General features: G+C 40.2%; 1 protein-coding gene across 4 annotated transcripts in view; it reads left to right on the top strand.

Annotated features, from left to right (window-relative positions):
* Window positions 1–20,786, top strand: part of OCA2 (OCA2 melanosomal transmembrane protein) — a 455,591-nt gene that overhangs the window by 145,057 nt on the left and 289,748 nt on the right. For all 4 annotated transcript variants that reach the window (XM_059180248.1, XM_059180246.1, XM_059180245.1 and 1 more), the window contains 3 exons: window positions 13,187–13,334; window positions 15,405–15,462; window positions 18,893–19,001. In XM_059180248.1, the coding sequence (XP_059036231.1) occupies window positions 13,187–13,334; window positions 15,405–15,462; window positions 18,893–19,001 (315 nt within the window). The remainder of the gene's footprint in view (window positions 1–13,186; window positions 13,335–15,404; window positions 15,463–18,892; window positions 19,002–20,786) is intronic.

The following is a 20,786-nucleotide window of genomic DNA, read 5'->3' as shown; positions in this document are numbered from 1 at the left end:
GAGTGTCAGGGCAATTGCTGTGGGCCACCATGGGTCATAGGGCTCTCCAATTTGAGAATGCTTATTATAAGTACAAATTCTCAAGCCCTATCCTAGAGATTTGGTTTTAGTTGGTCTATAGTGGCATCCAGAGCATCTGTATGAACCAGGCTTGGCTATGTTGCAGTGAAAAAGTAACGCTGCCCTATTCTTTTCCCATCTTTGGCTTCATTCCCACCATGCGCTGGCATTATCATTTCTCAGAGCTTTGGGATGTTGGTCATCGAAGCAGAGAGAACCACTTGTTCCACCCCATTATTGACTGACACATGATGACTCTGTTCATAGCTTGTCATCCTGATTGTCACTAGGCTCCACTGGTCACAGGGTGAGTCAGACTAGCAAGTGCCCAGATTGGAAAAGAAAATGACTTATTTGGTAAAAAGCACAAATAACTACCAAAGTCTGCCCTCCTCACCAAATATCAGCTAAGGCTGCTTCTTGTTAGTATTTTGTACAGAATTTTTGTGTCTGTGTACATTAGGGATACCTGTGTAGAATTTACTTTCTCATAATGGCTTTTTTGCTGTCTGCATAGAAGCACACCCTTCTCTTCAATTTTTTTGAACGAGATGGTGTAGAATTGCTAGTACTGTCCCCTTAAATATTTGCCAAGACATTTGCACACATCCCAGGACCTGAGCTTAAGGCAGAGGCTTAACCAACTGAGCCACCCAGGCCCCCCCTTTTGCGAGTTTCTTAAAGTAGGAGCTAAGGTTATTGATTTTATATATGCCTTCTTTTCTAATACAGGTGTTCAGTGCTCTGAATTTCTGTCCAATTAATACTTTAGTGACCTGCCACCAATTCTCATATGTTTTATTTAATTTCAATACAGTTTAAATTACTTTCTAATTTCCCATTTATTTCTTTGATCCTTGGATATTTTACATGTAAATAATTCACCAAATAGAGATTTTGCAGTTACCTGTATCAGAGAATACCCTTGATAAAGCTTGAATCCTTTAAAAGTTATTAATACTATTTTATAGCCAGGATGTCTAGCATTATAAGTGTTCTATGTGCACCAGAACAGAATATGTACTCTGCTCTGTTGGGTGGAGCGTTGTCAGTATAGTCAGGTCAAGTTGGTTGATAACATTATTCAAGTCTTCTGTATTTGATTTTCTGTCCACTTGTTCTATCAATTACTAAAGGATGGAAATAGAAATCTCTATCATTGTGGATTTGTCTCTTTTTTTGCAGTTATGTGATTTTTTGCTTTATATATTTCAAAATTCTGTTACTAGAATATGTACATATTTAAAGTTGTTATTTCCTCTTGAAGAATTAACACCATATAAATCATTATAAAATGACCTTCCCTATCCATAATCATGTTCTTGCTCTGAAATCAATTTTGTTGCTAATATAGCATTTCCAGATTTCTCTTCACTAGTGGTAGTATAGTATATCTTTTCCATCCTTCCACTGTCTTTTGTTTTTTGTTTAGTTTTTAAATTGAAATTCAATTAATTAACATATAATGTATTATTGGTTTCAGAGGTAGAGGTCAGTGATTCATCAATCTTATATAATACTCGGTACTCATTACATCACGTGCCCTCCTTCATGTCCATCATCCAATAACCCCATCCCCCTATCCCCATCCCCTCTAGCAACCCTCAGTTTGTTTCCCATGATCAAGAGTCTCTTATGGTTTGTCTCCCTCCTTGATTTCATCTTGTTTTATTTTTCCTCTCTTCTCCAGTGATCCTCTGTTTTGTTTCTTAAATTCCACACATCAGTGAAATAATATGATAATTGTCTTTTTCTGATTGACTTATTTCACTTAGCATAATATCCTCTAGTTCTATCCACATTGTTGCAAATGGCAAGATTTATTTTTTTAATGCATGAGTAGTAGTCCACTGTCTATATATACCACTTCTTCTTTATCCATTCATCTGTAAATGGACATCTGTGCTCTTTCCGTAGTTTGGCTATTATGGACATTGCTGCTATAAACACTAGATTGTATGTGCCTTTTGAGTCACTATGTTGGGCAATTGCTGGGTCACAGAGTAGCTCTATTTTCAACTTTTTGATGAACCTTCATACTGATTTCCAGAGGGGCTGTAACCAGCTTGCACTACCACCAATAGTATAAGAGGGTTCCTGTTTCTTCACATCATTGCCAACATCTGTCTTTTCATGACTTGCTAATTTTAGCCATTCTGACTGATGTGAGGTGGAATCTCATTGTGGTCTTGATTTGTATTTTCCTGATGCCAAGTGATGTTGAGCATTTTTTCATGTGTCTCTTGACCATTTGTATGTCTTCTTTTGAGAAATGTGTTCATGTCTTCTGTCCATTTCTTGACTGTATTTTCTGTTTTTCTTTTGGGTGTTAAGTTTGAAAAGTTCTTTACAGATATTGGATATCACTGTGCCTTTATATTTAAAGTGCATTTCTTGCAAGAAGCTAACATTTGGGTCTTGTTTTTTTAATCCAACTTTATAATCTCTGCCCTTTAATTGATATGTTTAGATTATTTATATTTAAGATGATTAATGATATGATTAAATTGAAGTGTATTGTCATGTTGTTTTCTATGTGTGCTTTCTCTTCTTTATTGCCTTTTCCCTCACTTTATGCCTTCTTTTGGATTAATTTAATATTTTAAAAATATTCATTTTTGGGGAGGAGTCAAGATGGCGGAGAAGTAGCAGGCTGACACTATTTCAGATAGCAGGAGATCAGCTAGATAGATTATCTAAAGATTGCAAACACCTACAAATCCAACGGCAGATCGAAGAGAAGAAGAACAGCAATTCCAGAAACAGAAAATCAACCACTTTCTGAAAGGTAGGACTGGAGGCAAAGTGAATCCAAGGCAATGGGAAGATAGACCCTGGGATGAGGGGCCGGCTCCTGGCAAGCGGCGGAGCAATGGTGCACAAAATCAGGACTTTAAAAAGTCTGTTCCACTGAGGGACATCACTCCAGAGGCTAAACCGGGGTGAAGCCCACGCGGGGTCAGCATGGCCTCAGGTCCCGCAGGGTCACAGAAGGATTGGGGGTGTCTGAGTGTCACAGAGCATACAGGTATTAGAACGGGGATGCCAGCTACAGAGACAGAGCCAAGTAGTGAGGTCCCAGCTCGGGGTTACCTTGAACCGGTCGCAGGCTTGGTGAGCTCTGAGATGGGATGGGAATAATTGGGCGCTGTTCTCTGAGGGCGCACTGAGGAGTGGGGCCCTGGGCTCTTGACTCCTCCTGGCCAGAGACTGGGAGGCCGTCATTTTCATTTCCGTCCTCTGGAACTCTACGGAAAGTGCTCAGGGAACAAAAGCTCCCGAAAGCAAACCCAAGCGGATTACTCAGCCCGGCCCCTAGTAAGGGCAGTGCAATTCCGCCTGGGGCAAAGACACTTGACAATCACTACAACAGGCCTCTCCCCCAGAAGATCAACAAGAAATCCAGCCAGGACCAAGTTCACCTACCAAGGATGGCAGTTTCAATACCAAGGAGAGCAGCGGAATTCCAGAGGAGGAAAGCAAAGCACGGAACTCATGGCTTTCTCCCTATGATTCTTTAGTCTTGCAGTTATTTTAATTTTTTTAACGTTTTTAAAGTAGTTTATCTAATATATATATTTTTCTTTTTTATACTTTTTCTTTGTTGTTTTCTTTTTTTATTAATTGCTTCTTTTCTTTCTTTCTTTCTTTTTCTTTCTGGACCTCTTTTTATCCCCTTTCTCCCCCCTCATGATTTGGGATCTCTTCTGATTTGGTTAAAGCATATTTTCTTGGGGTTGTTGCCACCCTTTTAGTATTTTACTTGCTCCTTCATATACTCTTATCTGGAAAAAATGACAAGGCGGAAAAATTCACCACAAAAAAAAAGAACAAGAGGCAATACTGAAGGCTAGGGACCTAATCAATACAGACATTGGTAATATGTAGACTTCAGAATGACGATTCTCAAGGTCCTAGCCGGGCTTATAAAAGGCATGGAAGATATTAGAGAAACCCTCTCGGGAGATATAAAAGCCCTTTCTGGAGAAATAAAAGAACTAAAATCTAACCAAGTTGCAATCAAAAAAGCTATTAATGAGGTGCAATAAAAAATGGAGGCTCTCACTGCTAGGATAAATGAGGCAGAAGAAAGAATTAGCGATATAGAAGACCAAATGACAGAGAATAAAGAAGCTGAGCAAAAGAGGGACAAACAGCTACTAAACCACAAGGGGAGAATTCGAGAGATAAGTGATACCATAAGACGAAACAACATTAGAATAATTGGGATTCCAGAGAGAGAGGGGAGCAGAAGGTATACTGGAGAGAATTATTGGAGAGAATTTCCCCAATATGGCAAAGGGAACAAGCATCAAAATCCAGGAGGTGCAGAGAACCCCCCTTAAAATCAATAAGAATAGGCCCACACCCCGTCACCTAATAGTAAAATTTACAAGTCTTAGTGACAAAGAGAAAATACTGAAAGCAGCCCGGGAAAAGAAATTTGTAACATACAATGGTAAAAATATTAGATTGGCAGCAGACTTATCCACAGAGACCCGGCAGGCCAGAAAGAGCTGGCATGATATATTCAGAGCACTAAACGAGAAAAACAGGAAGCCAAGAATATTCTATCCAGCCAGGCTCTCATTAAAAATAGAAGGAGAGATTAAAATCTTCCAGGACAAACAAAAACTGAAAGAATTGCAAACACCAAACCAGCTCTACAGGAAATATTGAATGGGGTCCTCTAAGCAAAGAGAGACCCTAAAAGTAGTAGATCATAAAGGAACAGAGACAATATACAGTAACAGTCACCTTACAGGCAATACAATGGCACTAAATTCATATCTCTCAATAGTTACCCTGAATGTTAATGGGCTAAATGCTCCAATAAAAAAAAACAGGGTATCAGAATGGATAAGAAAAAAAACAAACCCATCTATATGTTGCCTAAAAGAAACTTATTTTAAACCCAAAGACACCTCCAGATTTAAAGTGAGGGGGTGGAAAAGAATTTACCATGCTAATGGACATCAGAAGAAAGCAGGAGTGGCAATCCTTATATCAGATCAATTAGATTTTAAGGCAAAGACTATAATAAGAGATGAGGAAGGACACTATATCATACTCAAAGGATCTGTTCAACAAGTAAATCTAACAATTTTAAATATCTGTGCCCCCAACATGGGAGCAGCCCACTATATAAACCAATTAATAACAAAATCAAATAAACACATCAACAATAATACAATAATAGTAGGGGACTTTAACACTCCCCTCACTGAAATGGACAGATCATCCAAGCAAAAGATCAACAAGGAAATAAAGGCCTTAGATGACACACTGGACCAGAGGGACATCACAGATATATTCAGAACATTTCATCCCAAAGCAACAGAATACACATTCTTCTCTAGTGCACATGGAAAATTCTCCAGAATAGATCCCATCCTGGGTCCTAAATCAGGTCTCAGCTGGTATCAAAAGATTGGGATCATTCCCTGCATATTTTCAGACCACAATGCTCTGAAGCTAGAACTCAATCACAAGAGGAAATTTGGAAAGAACCTAAATACATGGAGACTAAACAGCATCCTTCTAAAGAATGAATGGGTCAACCAGGAAATTAAAGAAGAATTGAAAAAATTCATGGAAACAAATGATAATGAAAGCACAACAGTTCAAAATCTGTGGGACACAACAAAGGCAGTCCTGAGAGGAAAATATATAGCGGTACAAGCCTTTCTTAAGAAACAAGAAAGGTCTCAGGTACACAACCTAACCCTACACCTAAAGGATCTGGAGAAAGAACAAGAACAAAACCCTAAACCCAGCAGGAGAAGAGAAATCATAAAGATCAGAGCAGAAATCAATGAAATAGAAACCAAAAAAACAATAGAATAAATCAACGAAAGTAGGAGCTGGTTCTTTGAAAGAATTAATAAGATTGATAAACCCCTGGCCAGAATTATCAAAAAGAAAAGAGAAAAGACCCAAACAAATAAAATCATGAATGAAAGAGGAGAGATCACAACTAACACCAAAGAAATACAAACAATTATAAGAACATACTCTGAGCAACTCTACACAAACAAATTTGACAATCTGGAAGAAATGGATGCATTCCTAGAGACATATAAACTACCACAACTTAACCAAGAAGAATTAGAAAGCCTGAACAGACCCATAACCAGTAAGGAGATTGAAACAGTCATGAAAAATCTCCAAACAAACAAAAGCCCAGGGCCGGATGGCTCCTGGGGGAATTCTACCAAACATTTAAGGAAGGACTAATTCCTATTCTCCTGAAACTGTTCCAAAAAATAGAAATGGAAGGAAAACTTCCAAACTCATTTTATGAGGCCAGCATCACCTTGATCCCCAAACCAGACAAGGATCCTATAAAAAAAGAGAACTACAGACCAATATCCTTGATGAATACAGATGCAAAAATTCTCACCAAAATACTAAACAATAGGATTCAACAGTACATTAAAAGGATCATTCAACACGACCAAGTGGGATTTATTCCAGGGCTGCAAGGTTGTTTCAACATCCGCAAATCAATCAATGTGATATAACACATTAATAAAAGAAAGAACAAGAACCATATGATACTCTCAATAGATGCTGAAAAAGCATTTGACAAAGTAAAGCATCCCTTCCTGATCAAAACTCTTCAAAGTGGATAGAGGACACATACCTCAATATTATCAAAGATATCTATGAAAAACCCACTGCAAATATCATTCTCAATAGAGAAAAACTGAAAGCTTTTCCCCTGAGGTCATGAACACGGCAGGGATGTCCATTATCACCACTGCTATTCAACATAGTGCTAGAAGTCCTAAGCCTCAGCAATCAGACAACAAAGGAAATTAAAGGCATCTAAATCAGCAAAGAAGAAGTCAAACTATCACTCTTCGCAGATGATATGATACTATATGTGGAAAACCCAAAAGACTCCACTCTAAAACTGCTAGAACTTGTACAGGAATTCAGTAAAGTGTCAGGATATAAAGTCAATGCACAAAAATCAGTTGCATCTCTCTACACCTACAACAAGATAGAAGAAAGAGAAATTAAACAGTCAATCCCATTTTCAATTGCACCCAAACCCATAAGATACCTAGGAATAAACCAGCCAAAGAGGCAAAGAATGTATACTCAGAAAACTATAAAGTACTCATGAAAGAAATTGAGGAAGACACAAAGAAATGGAAAAATGTTCCATGCTCCTGTATTGGAAGAATAAATATTGTGAAAATGTCTATGCTACCTAAAGCAATCTACACATTTAATGCAATTCCTATCAAAGTACCATCCATCTTTTTCAAAGAAATGGAACAAATAATTCTAAAATTTATATGGAACCCGAAAAGACCTCGAATAGCCAAAGGGATATTGAAAAAGAAAGCCAAAGTTGGTGGCATCATAATTCAAGACTTCAAGCTCTATTGCAAAGCTGTCATCATCAAGACAGCATGGTACTGGCACAAAAACAGACACATAGATCAATGGAACAGAATAGAGAGCCCAGAAATAGACCCTTAACTCTATGGTCAACTAATGTTCAATAAAGCAGGAAAGAATGTCCAATGGAAAAAAGTCTCTTCAATAAATGGTGTTGGGAAAATTGGACAGCCACATGCAGAAAAATGAAATTAAACCATTTCCTTACACCACACACAAAAATAGACTCAAAATGGATGAAGGACCTCAATGTGAGAAAGGAATTCATCAAAATCCTTGAGGAGAACACAGGCAGCAACCTCTTCGACCTCAGCCATAGCAACATTTTTCCTAGGAACATTGCCAAAGGCAAGAGAAGCAAGGGCAAAAATGAACTATTGGGATTTCATAAAGATCAAAAGCTTTTGCACAGCAAAGGAAACAGTTAACAAAATCAAAAGACAACTGACAGAATGGGAGAAGATATTTGCAAACGTCATATCAGATAAAGGGCTACTGTCCAAAATGTATGAAGAACTTAGCAAACTCAACACCCAAAGAACAAATAATCCAATCAAGAAATGGGCAGAGGACATGAACAGACATTTCTGCAAAGAAGACATCCAGATGGCCGACAGACACATGAAAAAGTGCTCCATATCACTCGGCATCAGGGAAATACAAATCAAAACCACAATGAGATATCACCTCACACCAGTCAGAATGGCTAAAATTAACAAGTCAGGAAATGACAGATGCTGGCGAGGATGCGGAGAAAGGGGAACCCTCCTACACTGTTGGTGTGAATGCAAGCTGGTGCAACCACTCTGGAAAACAGTATGGAGGTTCCTCAAAATGTTGAAAATAGAACTACCCTATGACCCAGCAATTGCACTACTGGGTATTTACCCTAAAGACACAAACGTAGTGATCTGAAGGGGCATGTGCACCCGAATATTCATAGCAGCAATGTCTTCAATAGCCAAACTATGTAAAGAACCTAGATGTCCATCAACAGATGAATGGATCAAGAAGAAGTGGTATATATACACAATGGAATACTATGCATCCATCAAAAGAAATGAAATCTTGCCTTTTGCGACAACGTGGATGGAACTAGAGGGTATCATGCTTAGCGAAATAAGTCAAGCGGAGAAAGACAACTATCATATGATCTCCCTGATATGAGGAAGTGGAGATGCAACATGGGGGGTTAAGAGGGTAGGAGAAGAATAAATGAAGCAAGATGGGATTGGGAGGGAGACAAACCATAAGTGACTCTTAATCTCACAAAACAAACTGAGGGTTGCTGGGGGGAGGAGGGTTGGGAGAAAGGGGGTGGGGTTATGGACATTGGGGAGGGTATGTGCTTTGGTGAGTGCTGTGAAGTGTGTGAACCTGGCGATTCACAGACCTGTACCCCTGGGGATGAAAATATATTATATGTTTATTAAAAAATAATTAATAAATGGGTTAAAAAAGCTATACATTTTTTTCCCTGTTACATTTTTGGGTATAGTTGTGTTTTGTGAGTTTAGTGATAATTATACCACTAACTTTTGTGAGTTTAGTGATAATTATACAACTAACTTCAAGTGATATTGTACTGCTTAGCATAAGCTGTAAGAATTTTATAATAGTACTCTCCAACCCTGCAATTGCACTACTAGGTTCTTACACCAAACATACAGATGCAGTGAAAGGAAGGGACACATTCACCCTAACGTTCAAAGCAGCAATGTCTACAATATTGAACCTGTGGAAGGAGCTGAGATGTTCTTCAGCAGATGAAGAGATAATGAAGATGTGGTCCAAATATACAATGGAATATTACTCAGACATCAGAAAGATGAATACCCACACTTTGCATTGGCATAGATGAAACTGGAGGGGATTATACTAAGTGAAGTAAGCCAGGCAGAGAAAGACAATTATCATAAGGTTTCACTTCTATGTGGAGCATAAGGTATAGCATGCTATTCCATGCTATTGGAGGACTACAGGGGAAGGGAGGGGAAAACTGAATGGGAAGAAATCAAAGAGTGAGACAAACCACGAGAGATCCTGGACCTTGGGAAACAAACTGAGGGTTATAGAAGGGAGGGGTGTGAAGGAATGGAGTAGCTGGGTGATGGGCATTAAGGAGAGCTTGTTTTGTGATGAGCACTGGGTGTTATATGCAAGAAATGAATTGTTGAGCACTATATCAAAAACTAATGATATACTATAGGATGGCTAACTGAACATAACTAAAAATTAAGACAAACAAGCATAAACAAAAAAATAGTAGAATTCCATTTCTCAACTTCTGGCCTAGGCATCTTCCCCTGAGATTCATCACTTTGAGCTGGATGACTCTCCTCTGGGCTTTCTGGCAGCCACCACCTCCTGTGAGAGAGCGTATCCCACATGGTAATGTCTTTGCCTGTTTGTACCATGTGTACATTGACCCCAAGTAATGTCGTAGGAGGTTGGTTGAGAAGCTCAGGAAAATAGGGGTTGGAGGTAATATATGAAACATCTGATGATGTCTCCTGGTCAGAGGCCAGTGTGACAAAAGTAAGAGATGATACAGCAGGATCAGAACTCACAATGGTGCTTGCCATTTGAGGATATTGTCTTCCCTGAAGATCTCTGGCTTTATTCTGCAATCCATGGGGAACCAATGGTTATTTGAAAGAAGGAATCTGTCTGTCTACCTACATTTATCTATCACAATGGTGCTTGCCATTTGAGGATCTTGTCTTCCCTGAAGATCTTTGGCTTTATTCTGCAGTCCATGGGGGAACCAACGGTTATTTGAAAGAAGGAATTCGTTTGTCTACCTACATTTATCTATCTTTCTAGATAGCTCAGCCTTGATAGATTTATCATCCTAGCAGATGGGTAAATAAGAACATAGATATATTTCTTTTCTGTATATCTCCCTATATAATTTTATCTATCTATGACTAACCTTGGGTGGATTGGTGGTAAGTGACTCCAGTCAGAGGTTACTGAGGAGCAATCAGAATCAGTAAGTATGAGGAGATGAGGCCTGGGCAAGCTGGTGTACTGGGATGGGAACAAGTGGACCCTGTGAGAACCATACCAATACATCCTGAACTCCTTTTGGGACCTAGTACTGTCCTGACTCATGTTTACTTATGTTGTAGCTTATATCTCTTGATAGCTTGTTGGAAGCTTATCCTGTAACTTATTAGTTTTTCTCCTTTAGCATTTAGCATGGTATCTGACAGCTATTATATGACTAGCAATGTTAATGCAGAAATAGTGGAGAGTGGCACTGATAAGACCAAAATGACATTTCAGGCTTGTGAACCTGGAAGATAAAGATGTCATATTAAAATGAAGAAAGTGAGGGGAGAGAGTTTTGTTGGGGCAGGGGAGATGGAATGTTTATCTTTGAATCTAGCAGCACAAATGCAGGGGACATGGCCTTAGAGCTTAGCAGAGGAGACCGGGAGGGGAAATGACAGAGGTGTGGAGGAAGTCCGGGAACTAACTGAGGAGCACATACACTTGAGTAAAATGAGTTCTGGGTGCAGGCAGTAAGCTTCATTTCCCTGGGCAAAATCTCTCTCTTAACTAAATACCCTGCTAATTGATGATATATTTCATTTCAAAATTAGGAATACAAAAGTGTGCAACTTGAGCCTTTAATTCATAGGTTTAGCCGGGGAGAATAGCTCCACCTGTTTGATTTGATGGGTTAGAAGTCAGCTAGCCTCTGTGTATATGTGTGTATGAGGGGGCTGAAGCTATCCCTGGAGAGGGCACCTATGGAAAGGAGCCAGGGGGTACCTGAAAGGGCAGTTTTGCAGATGTGGCAGTGATTCCCAGGCTCTGCTTTTCACACACAGATGGAGCGAGACCTCCCAGCCTGCACCCAGTAGACCAGCCCCAGAAACTAACCACGCTCTTGTTTAGCTCTTTAAAGCTGATCATCTATTTGGAAGAATAATCATCACTAGCGTGCCTTGAAAGACTAGCTGGGAAATCTTTGTGCTTCATGGCTGGGCTTTGAATGATATCTTCTGTGTAATGTGTTTCAGAGCACTGGAGGAATCACTGGCACTGCAGACTTTTTTTTTTTTTTTTTTAAAGATTTTATTTATTTATTTGACAGACAGAAATCACAAGTAGGCAGAGAGGCAGGCAGAGAGAGAGGAGGAAGCAGGCTCCCTGCTGAGCAGAGAGCCCAATGCGGGGCTCGATCCCAGGACCCTGAGATCATGACCCGAGCTGAAGGCAGAAGCTTTAACCCACTGAGCCACCCAGGCGTGATGGCCTCATCTCCCCTTTCCGGTACCTGTGTGGCATTTTTGTCCTTCGTGTTTCAAGAGGCTAGTTTATTCATTTTTCTCCTCCTCCTCCTCCTCCTTCTTTTAATGCTATCTTAACCTCATAGCTTGTTTAATGAGTCATAAGGCTCTCTGAAAAGAAATTATAATTTGTTTTTCTGAAGAGACTTTTGCATTATACCCAAGTTTTAAATTTCTTTATTTTGCAAGCTACAAAGTATCAATATGTACTGAATGAAAGCACATAACATATCTCAGTACTAAAGTGTCTTCCTCTTTGTAAGGCCGATTCTTTGGAGAAAACCATGTGTTAACTGAAATGGTGTTAGTGCTCCTGTCCTTAACCAATTCTCTTGACACACTTTATTTGCAGTCTGTGTCTCTGCCTAGCTTATATACTCCCTCCCCCCACCCCCAGCGTTTGCAGTAGGTATTTCACCTAGTCTGTGATCAATGCTTGTGTACTGAATAGAGGGGTCTTAAAAGATGGTATTTTCCTAGTCATTGAACCCACATGCTCCTTCACAGTTTAGATAACTACCCTGCCTTGCCTCTGCTTTGAGCTAGTTGTCAAGTGCTCTAGTCCTGCTCAGAAGGGTTTTGTCTTTTAATTTCATCTGGAATTCTTGTGATATGTGGTACAGGGCATTGCACATAAGAAGTGATTCATGAACATAACATTATTCCTTATATTTTTTTGGTGGATATTTTGAGAAATTTGTGTAATATCTTTGACTATAAAATAGTGTTTAAGCTTAAATTTTCATAAAAGATTTTGATATTATAGTAGCCAATGAATTGACAATTCATTTCTCTCTACTCTTCTATACCAGAAGATGTCTGAATTCATTGAAGGGTGACATTTGCCTCATTCTATTAATCTGAGCATTTCATAAGGTTGTCTACATCTTTCCAGCTGTTTTCTTTCACAGACACAAACTCAGCTTGGAGGCCTGGTCAGGAGGGAGGCATTTCCTACCTCTGCCTCTTACCAGATGTCCTCCTGCTCAGACTACACTCGTATTTCCAATGTTCACTAGATCTATTTCAACAATTATTTCAATGATCTATTTCAACTATTTCAATATCTGGATCTTGGCTGAGAGACCCAAACTTATGGCTGCAAAAAATAATTTCCTGGGGAGGGGGAGATGTTCTTGGGGTCTAGCATGGATATATATATTCAGGAATTTATTCCTCATCCAAATCACATTACTTCACATCCATGGTAATTTTTTAATGTGGGCTTTGTTTCCTGTTCCATTACAATGACATGAATGCTAAGAAGTCACTGCTTAGATTTGGCCCTTGCTATCTGTGCATCATGAGGTATGTGTTTCTGATCTTGGAAGGTGGTGAGGAGAGTGGAATGTCTGCTGGTGTCTGAGGTTGTGGGAGACTCAAGCCTCAGGTTTCCTTTCCTGCAGAACTGAAGCACGAGATCCACGTCTGGCGCCTGACCGCACAGCGCATTAGTCCAGCCAGTCGAGAGGAGACAGCAGTTCGGGGCCTGCTCCTGGGAAAGGTGCAGGCACTGGAGCACCTGCTGGCCCAAAGGCTGCACACCTTCCACAGGTACCAAGCGAGGGCCCTGCTCAGGCTACTTTAGGTTTACAGTGGTGGTTCTCATCTTTACCAGTTGTGCTCAGTGGTTGGAGTGTATCAACAACCTATTTACTACCACCCCCGTGGTGTCCAAATGTCAGAGTATACCATTCAAGTAAGTTAAAATTATGGATCTTCAGAATACTTCATGGTACTCTAAAACTGTAACTCTATCTTCATGCCAGTGAGCAGGTTTGGAGCACCATACAATGTGTAGTAATTCTCGTGTGGCACATTATTTTATCTAACCCCTGCTTGGATTTCTGGAATGTGTCCTGGTCCTAGCCCTAGTTTAAGGATGAGAAAACTGAGGCTCAGAGAGTTTCACTAATTTGTCCAGGATTCTACAGCAAGGAAAGAATGACACCAGGGACTGAATCCACACTCAACTACTACCTGTCACACTTCCACACATAACACGTTGCATAAAAAGAATCAAAAACAAACAAACACAAAGAATAAAAAACAATATAACAAAGGAATCTAACAAAGTACTCTCCCAGTAGTTGATTTTCAGGGATCTCAAAGAATACCTAAGTCTTTCTCAATTCATTTCCTGTCATTTGCTTTTAATCAAAGCTGAGATGTAAAAGATAGCAATGGAGTAGGGAGTTTGTCCACCCCTTAGGGATATTGAAGCTTTATTGCCACGGAGCTGGGAACTGGGTGGAAAGGAGAAATCTGTCAAGGCAAGGGAATTGTGAGTCCTTGTGAATGTAGTGTAAATGACCTTGCATGTTGTAGTTTGCTGAAACCAGCCCTGAGTTCTCAGGCTGAAGACAAGCACTGACCCTAGAGGGTCATCCAGTATTGCAATCTCGCAGCCCATTCTGTTAGTGTAAGAAAAGGCCACAGGTGAGCCCATGGAGACCTATTCTTTCCAGTGAGGCAGCCCAGGGTGAAGTGTTATCTCAGTTCCATCCTAACCCAGTACCCACCTCCACAGGGTGGTGCTGAGGAAGCAGGTCCTGAGGCTTCAGGGAGGCCAGAATTGCAGGGTGGGTCCCAGCTTCAACAACAGGCATGAATCTTAAATGGAGAAACTTTGTAAATTAAAGATGCAGGAGTAAATTTCCCTAAATGTATTTAATTCATGGACCTTCAAGCTTCAGCATCCTTTCTCTGCTGTGGGGTATTAAAGATATACTCAGTGCATCTCAGGGTTACACATGTGAAGAACCATGGGGCCCCAGAGGCTCACCAAGCTTCCATCATCTCATCCTGTGTCGATTACAGATAACAAAACTGAGGCCTAGAGAGGCTGGTGGCTTTGCAAGGCCACACAGTCACTGAGGAGCAGATTAGAATGAGGGTACTGTAAGGGAAGTGTTGGCTCTGCAGGCCTAGTTTTTATATATTCTTTTAAAAAAATGTCCTCAGGGGCATATATTACATGGAGCACTGGGTGTGGTGCATAATCAAGGAATCTTGGAACACTGAAGAAATAAAATAAAAAGAAATATCCTCAGGATTCATCTAGGTCTGCTGTGATTTCCTTTAGGGTATGTTCTCACTGTGTGATCAGCCTCCTTTGATATTTATGACACACAGGTGTTCATTAAAACTAAATTCTCCACTGTTCTAATTGATGAAAGTCAACACCAAAACAAGCGGCATTTCTTTTACTATATTTTCTGTTAGTAGTTTAGTTGTAAATATAACATAACCTCATTTGAAAAAAAGTTTAGAGATGTAGAAAATGAAAAGAACTAAAAGTAGCTTACTATCATTCCCCTTGTTCACATTTTGGTCAGTGTTCTTCTGATGTTCCCCATGCTCAGGTTTACATGTACACATGCTTGCACACACCTAATCGACATTCCATTCGTTTCCTATATCACTTTTCTTTGGAAATATAGATGATGCATTTTTTTCCCATCCATAAACCCAGCTAGATGTGAACCATTATGTGGCTACATTAGGTATCAGTGGATGGTATCCAGGCCAGCACATCCATACTAGATGTGCTGCTGACTGCTGCCCCGCTTCACTGCTCAATATCACCAGGAAAATAATGAGTCCGTCTTTTTCCTCCTTTAGACAAATATCACAGGAAGATAAAAATTGGGAGACCAATATCCAGGAACTACAAAAAAAGGTATTGTGCTTTCTTTTCTCAGGGATTTCTTTTTTTCAAAAATTAAATTAATTAATTTATTTTCAGAAAAACAGTATTCATTATTTTTTCACCACACCCAGTGCTCCATGCAATCCGTGCCCTCTATAATACCCCAACCTCGCAACCCCCTGCCACTTCAAACCCCTCAGATTGTTTTTCAGAGTCCATAGTCTCTCATGATTCACCTCCCCTTCCAATTTACCCCAACTCCCTTCTCCTCTCTAACATCCCTTGTTCTCCATGATATTTGTTATGCTCCACAAATAAGTGAAACCATATGATAATTGACTCTCTCTGCTTGACTTATTTCACTCAGCATAATCTCTTCCAGTCCCGTCCATGTTGCTACAAAAGTTGGGTATTCGTCCTTTCTGATGGAGGCAGAATACTCCATAGTGTATATGGACCACATCTTCCTTATCCATTCATCTGTTGAAGGGCATCTTGGTTCTTTCCACAGTTTGGCGACTGTGGCCATTGTTGCTATAAACATTGGGGTACAGATGGCCCTTCTTTTCACGACATCTGTATCTTTGGGGGTAAATACCCAGGAGTGCAATTGCAGGGTCATATTTTTAATTTCTTGAGGAATCTCCACACTGTGCTCCAAAGAGGCTGCACCAACTTGCATTCCCACCAACAGTGGAAGAGGGTTCCCCTTTCTCCACATCCTCTCCAACACATGTTGTTTCCTGTTTTGTTAATTTTGGCCATTCTAACTGGTGTAAGTTGATATCTCAATGTGGTTTTAATTTGAATCTCCCTGATGGCTAGTGATGATGAACATTTTTTCATGTGTCTGATAGCCATTTGTATGTCTTGTTTGGAGAATTCTCAGGGATTTCTGATTCACCTCTAGCTTCACATGGAGTTAAAACTGAAAGCGATTTCTCCTTTTATTCCTGTGGTTGTACACAAGACATAAGTTATTTCTAGGAGTTAATAGGGAAAATCATTTTCCTGTCATGGTAGGCTTAATTTTCCCAGAAATCGAAAAGTTACCATTTTTTATATTTCCTTTGAGATAGGGTGGCCCTTTCTATGGTTAATGTAGCTGCAGAGAAAGTTGGCTGGGTGCCTCTGGCTCTTGCAGTTCTTCTTGATCCTAAAAGGGAAATCTTGAGGCTCCCATTGTATAGATAAGGAGGTGGAGGCAGAGACAGGTAAGGAATGCTGTGTGAGATGGAGAAGCATTAGGGACAGAGATGGAGTGTGTGTGTATGTCCTGTCATATCGCTCTCATTTCTGGTGGGCACATATAGTACCCCTTATCTAGCCTAGAGAACTCTGCTCCAGGTCTGCTGGGAGACATTTTTATCTTTGTGAACTTTCAAATCCAGGTAGTTTCTTTCCTGAGAGGGAGGGAGAGTGCCAACTTTCTAATTATGATAAGAACATCGTTTCTCTTTCTAAAGGAAGTTTAGACATCGGGTTCCTGGTAGGTAATGTGTCTCTTCCCAGTCTCTGTCCCCTTGAAATGGTTAGGGTTAGGAGAAAAGGGTGTGACTTTGACACTTTTATGGGCCACAGGTTTATGCAGACCCTTACTGCTTTGCAGTCATGTAATGCTGGCTGTGAGTTAGGGAAGAGACTGTGTACCTCTCTGTGTACCTGGTGAATGAAGATTGAGGAGAGATGGAAGGGCCAAGCAAGGAGTTTGTATTGAATCTAGGAGTTCTTAACTGTGGTAGCTCCAGATAGCCAAAGGAGAAACTTTGATAGACACCTGAAATAACAGATGAGTACAGACTACTTGTACCAGCCAAGTGATGCTGGAATGTTTTTTGACCTGCCTGCTCCCTCCATTTCCAATTCTGTAACTGCCAATGGTCATACCTATTTTCTATGATTAACATGACTGCAAGAAGGTTTGTAGTGTCCCTCCTCACAACTGGTAGATGCCATGCCCTTTTCCTCAAAATTCACCATCACAGACTCAGATAGCAAAACTGTCCTTCCTTAGGGGTGGGAAGGGGAAGATGAGTTGGCTTGTGGCCAGTTGGGCCACATGTTTTGGCAGTAGGTAAGAAAGGAAACATATACTCAGGAGGTAGCCCATGTAATCTGTGAACAGAGGGTCAGGGGCTGCAGCTAGAGCCAGTGCAACAGGGAGGAATATACTTGTGGTTTTCATGGCAGCAGCTCTAATTGCATGACCAGAGAAATCCAGAGAGAAAATCTATACCTATATGCAGATCTCTCTTATCTCTATATACCTGTACCATCTATCTCTATCTCTGTCTCTAACTATCTAGTATCTATCTCTGTCTCTATATCCATACTTATGTTTATATCTATACTATATTTAATAGACAGAAAGGCAGATATGCTGGTGGGACCACACTTAAGAGAGTACATGACACCATTGTCAGTTCACATGGTGGAGCATGATTCACACGAGGGCCTGGTTGGGCGGGGTAGGACAACTCAGTGCCCATCTGCACAGGTTTTGTGGGAACTTGCTCTGTTACCCAGCTCCACATGGCAGTGATCCAGAGCATAGCACCCTCTGGGGATCTTGCCCATCTTGCCATGTGGTTCAAGCCCACTGGAAGGTTTGTACCTCTGAGTTAATGAAGGTACTATAGAACCTTCTGTCACCACCCCTCACCCCTGAAAATGTGTCAGGCTCCCACAGATGTTATCTTGGTGAATAGGATACTGCCAAGTGCCTTCCAGGGTCCCTGTGAACATGAAAGGATATAGTAATAATGTTCAGCAGGAGTCACGTTATTGCAAGAACATGTTAATCTCAATGCTACCATGAGCAGGAATTTGTGTAGTAGGAGGAAAGTTGAATTAAAAGATTTGAGCAAGTAACACCTGTGGAAATGCATGGTCAGTACCCTGGAAGTTACATGTTGTTTCTCCAGTGATTTTCCCAACATCTCACCTAATGCTCATGGTGGGACTGGGAGCGTTTTCTGCATCATATTGAGAAGATATTTAATCAAGTATTTTATAAAAGGATTATGCTATATATATATATATTTAACGCTTTTATTCACTTATGTGAGAGAGAGCAAGAGAGAGAGCAAGCATGAGTAGGGAGAAGGGGCAGAGGGAGAGGGAGACACGGACTCCCCACTGAGCAAGGAGTCCAATGCGGGGCTTGATCCTAGGACCGGGAGCTGAAGACAGACCTTAATGGACTGAACCATACAGGCACCCTATGTACTATATTTTAAATTTATTGTGTTTATTTTTTTACAAAAATTTTGAATATTATAATCCCAAATCTGTACAATCTTCCTTATAATGCATTACTTATAATCTTTGAATTTCAAGATGTTATATTTTTCATCTTGAGAAATTTGTAGTGATTTGAGTCACGTAGGATGATGGACACATTGCAGGAAACAGAAGAGAGTAAATCCCAGTAAATGAATTCTGTTTTCCTCTCTCACAGCACAGGATATCAGACAAGATTCTGCTCACCAAATGCCTGATGGTGTTGGGATTTGTTATCTTCATGTTCTTTCTCAATTCCTTTGTCTCTGGTGTTCATCTTGATCTTGGTGAGTCTAATTTTTTGTTACATTTTGCTGATAGGTTCTGCATGCTATCTCAGTCTGCAAGGGGAGATTTCAAAGCTTGTTCCTAGACATTGGTGAGGAGGGCTGATGTGGAGTGTGGCCAACCTTTGATGGAAAGAAGGAAACCTTTATCTACTACCTCTCTTTTTGTTTTCTGGAAGAAAGGGAGAGGGGAAAAGAGAGGGAGAAAGGGAGAGAGAGGTGCATTTCCAGCTCTTAGTGTCTCAGTGCATGGTCCTCAGCCCTTCTAGGGTTTAATGTTAGAAGAAACAGAGTGGTTATTATAATCTCTCTCAAATTTGATAACCAGATCTTTAAAATGTTGCTTAAGAAGAACCCCCAGAAAAAACAGGAGGTCCCATCAGCAAGGCCACAATCTTGCAGTTTGTGCAACTTGACATGAGGATTAAATGAAGAACTGAAAAGGCCAGAGGAGTGAAAGAGATCTACAAAACTTCTTTCCCCTATGGTGCATCCATTTTCCCCACAGAGAACCCTTTCTCCTGCCCTCTCCCATACGTTTCCTTTCTCTTACTTTCTCGTTGCTATGGCTCTCACTTTCCACTTTCTCAAGCCCTTTGTTGAGGTTGCATAGCTTGTTCCCACCTGAGACATGCCTGTCTTGCAGATTGAGCTCACCACATATCTTGTTAACTCCAGCATCCTTCCACTCTTCATCAGTATTTTCCACATTCCTTAGGTTTTTATCACCTATTTAACCATTATTCTATTGATGTTATTACTTAAAACAAAACCCAAACCACTTCCAAAATGAACCTCACATGAACTTATAGATTTATGAGAAAGATAAATTTAAAATCCTTTCCAGGAATATTTTCTTTATAACCAAAAGTTTCATTGTTTTCCTTCAAAAGGAAGGTCTGTTAAGATAATTTGGGGTGCCAGGTGGCTTATTTGGTTAAGCCTCTGCCTTCTGCTCAGGTCATGATCTCGGGGTCCTGGGATCAAGCCCCACATTGGGCTCCCTGCTTAAGCAGGAAGCCTGCTACCCTCTCTCTCTCTGCCTGCTGCTCTGCCTACTTGTGATATCTCTCTGTCAAATAAATAAATAAAACCTTTTTAAAAAAGATAATTTAAATATCTTTTTATAAAAAATTTGATTTACTACAGCATTTGAAGACTATAATTTCTATAGAAAGTAAAGCCTCTTAACTTTGTAAAATAGATGGCTAACGTGAGCAAGTTTCAGTTATTCACACCATGGCATTGCTCCTTTGGATCTAGGCTACCATCAGAAATCTTTAGACTGTAGATTAATTTCCCTTTTCTGTCTCATGTAGAAAAAGATATTGCTAGAGTCTTATATATAGTACATGATATACATGCTTTTGACTGGGTGTCCAAATTTATATCATGTATTTTGAACCTCTCAGAATTTATTTCCTTAAATAATCTCAAGTCCAATATCCCTGGCAGCGTGGACTGGGTTCTTTTTTTTTTTAAATTTTTTATTTTTTATAAACATATATTTTTATCCCCAAGGGTACAGGTCTGTGAATCACCAGGTTTACACACTTCACAGCACTCACCAAAGCACATACCCTCCCCAATGTCCATAATCCCACCTCCCCTTCTCCGAACCCCCCTCCCCCCAGCAACCCTCAGTTTGTTTTGTGAGATTAAGAGTCACTTATGGTTTGTCTCCCTCCCAATCCCAGGACTGTGTTCTAAGCTGATAAATGTTCTTTATCCACAATTGAGAGCCAATCCACATAGAATCCTGATGTAATAAAGAATGCCAAATCT

Source organism: Mustela lutreola, chromosome 7 (assembly GCF_030435805.1).
Source record: "Mustela lutreola isolate mMusLut2 chromosome 7, mMusLut2.pri, whole genome shotgun sequence".
Classification (NCBI taxonomy): Eukaryota; Metazoa; Chordata; class Mammalia; order Carnivora; family Mustelidae; genus Mustela; species Mustela lutreola.
This window is presented reverse-complemented; position numbering and strand designations above follow the sequence as displayed.